The sequence below is a fragment of the Clupea harengus genome, chromosome 21 (assembly GCF_900700415.2).
Source record: "Clupea harengus chromosome 21, Ch_v2.0.2, whole genome shotgun sequence".
Lineage (NCBI taxonomy): Eukaryota > Metazoa > Chordata > Actinopteri > Clupeiformes > Clupeidae > Clupea > Clupea harengus.
Window position 1 is genome coordinate 8,134,971 of NC_045172.1, and position 2,500 is coordinate 8,137,470.

The 2,500-nt window shown below is 47.3% G+C and overlaps 1 protein-coding gene across 2 annotated transcripts in view; it reads left to right on the forward strand.

Moving 5' to 3' along the window:
* LOC105896614 (tomoregulin-2-like) overlaps nucleotides 1-2,500 on the forward strand; it is a 61,798-nt gene that overhangs the window by 42,969 nt on the left and 16,329 nt on the right. For both annotated transcript variants that reach the window (XM_031558999.2, XM_031559000.2), the window contains exon 5: nucleotides 676-775. In XM_031558999.2, coding sequence (XP_031414859.1) covers nucleotides 676-775 — 100 coding nt within the window. The remainder of the gene's footprint in view (nucleotides 1-675; nucleotides 776-2,500) is intronic.

The window sequence follows — 2,500 nt, forward strand, 5'->3', positions numbered from 1 at the left end:
TGTGTGTTTGTTTCTGTGTGTGCGTGTGTGCAGTGCGTGCGTATGTGTTTGCATGTGTGCGTATGTGTGTGTGCAGTGCACGTTTGTGTGTGTATGTGTGTGTGTGTGTGTGTTTGAGATGTAGTCACTAGCTGATTGAGATGCAGGAAGACAGTGCTGCTAACGAGGCAAGCTATAATGAGGTACGCATCTGGACCGTTCCCTGGCCACACACACACACACACACACACACACACACACGCACACACACACACACAGACAGCCTGCTACTGCATTCATTAACCCTCATGTCAGATTCTCTTCCTGTTCTCTCTTTATTCTTTCTCTCCTGGAGATCAGACAGAGAGATGAGAAGTTAAAAGAAAAGTTTAGAGTGTTAACTCTGAGATGTCTGTCACTAATTGTTATGTGTGTGTGTATACGTTTTTGTCTATGCGTGTATTTTATGTTTGAGTGTGTGTGCGTGTTCACACGTGTGAGTCTTTATGTTTGTCTGTGTATGTTTCTCTCTCTGTGTGTGTGTGTGTGTGTGTGTGTGTGTGTGTGTATGCGTGTGTGTGTGTGTATGCGTGTGTCACATTCCTCTCTCTTTTTCTTTTTCTCTCTGTGTGTGTGTGTGTGTGTGTGTGTGTGTGTGTGTATGCGTGTGTAACATTCCTCTCTCTTTTTCCGCAGCAGGTGGGGAGGGCTCAGCGGAGACCAGTCAGAGAGAGACGTCCACCTGTGACATCTGCCAGTTCGGCGCAGAGTGTGACGAGGACGCAGAGGACGTCTGGTCAGTACTGAGCTCTTTAGTACCAGTGGGAATCCTGTGCACTGAGCACTCAAACCTGTAGATGCATCAAGCTCAGATCAGGCCAAATCTGTTCCAATCTGTTCATCTTCTACAATACCTGGGGCTGTTGATGCTATGAATTTGTCTAATGAGGATTTCAATGGTGCAATGTGTTGCTTGGTTGTTTGATTTTGTAAGTGTGTCAGTGTGTGTGTGTGTCAATTGAATTGCCACCCTGAATTTGGAGGAATGGATTTCTAAAATTGTGGATGCAGGTTGACCCCCTTGACCTGGACGTACATGTTCATGCTCATCCCAGCCTGTGGGGTCACACACCGAGGGGTTGAGCATCTCTTGTTTCTGGGGAGATTGTTGCCATGGAGGATATTTTTAGCTGTGAAGGGTTGTGTGGGGGGGGGGCTGTCTGCCTGTCGTGTGATTGGGTTCGTGCTTTCCCTGCCCCATCTGTACCTTCATTACGCCGCTCCTAAAATAGCAGCTGAGTCCGGAAAGAGATGCGGCCCAGAGCCGGTTGGGATCCGGCCCGGCGTCGGCTCCAACGTGGTTCCTGATTTGCCTAAACCGCCACGCTGTGCCACTCAGTCTAGCGGGCCCCATGTTAATTGGATTGCTGCGGGGATAACGCAGGTCCTGCCGAGTCAATCTGCGGAGATGATGGAGTGGGGAGGGGTGGGGTGGGGAAGGAAGGAAGGAAGAAGGGTCAGACAGAGCAAAGGATGAGGGTTTACATCCAGAGGGCAGATGGAAAAGAGTGATAGAGAGAGTAAAAGAGAGAGAGAGAGAGAGGATGAAAAGAGAGTATCTGTGTGTGAAAAAAAGATGGAAAGGGAAGATGGAGAGAAAAGGAGAGAGGATGAAAAGACGTGTTTGAGGAAGAGGGGAAAAGGAGAGATGGAGAGAGAGGGGGGGCCGAAGAGAGAGAGAATGTGAGAGAAAAGGTGAAAGGGAGTTATAGTGAATTGAGATAGAGAGAGATGAAGACTGAAAGAAAGAGAGAAACGTTAAAGATTTATAAAGAGAGATAGATGGAGAGCAAACAGACGGACGGACGGATAGATGTAAGGGGCTCGCTGCTCACTTTAGTTTCATCTTCAGTTAATGGAGTTCCCCAAGTGCTGGGATTAATGCCTCACAACCTAAGGCAGGCAATTATCATTCAAATAGCTCAGCTGAGCTCTTGGCTCAGAGGGAGTGTGTGTGTGTGTGTGTGTGTGTGTGTGTGAGAGAGAGAGATCCTTAAACTACTCCACACTGACCACTTCCTCAAGGTGGCTGTCCCCACAATCTCCTAGCTCTTCCCATTCCTACCAATCAACTAAGAGCCCTGGTCTCCTGTCAGTTGGCATGGCGTGTTAGACATGTATAATGAATTAATAATTGATCCAAGCACTTGAGATAATGATCTCATTACCTGCAGAGGTGAGTCAGTCACAGGTAGGGTTCAGGGGTGCTGTTGCATCCTAATTCGTAATCCCTAATGGCCCTGGTCATGCTTCCAAAACAACTGAGGGGTAAAACAGATATACTCTCGTGTAGCTGTGTATTACTGTATATTTAGCAGAACTACATATCTATTTACGGCGTAAGACATACTTCTTAGAGACGGCTACGGTGAGATGTGGACTGAATATGGATGGGAACAGTTACAATATTTATTACAGTTACATCCCCAATCAGTCCAAATGCCTTATGGATAGTGGACTC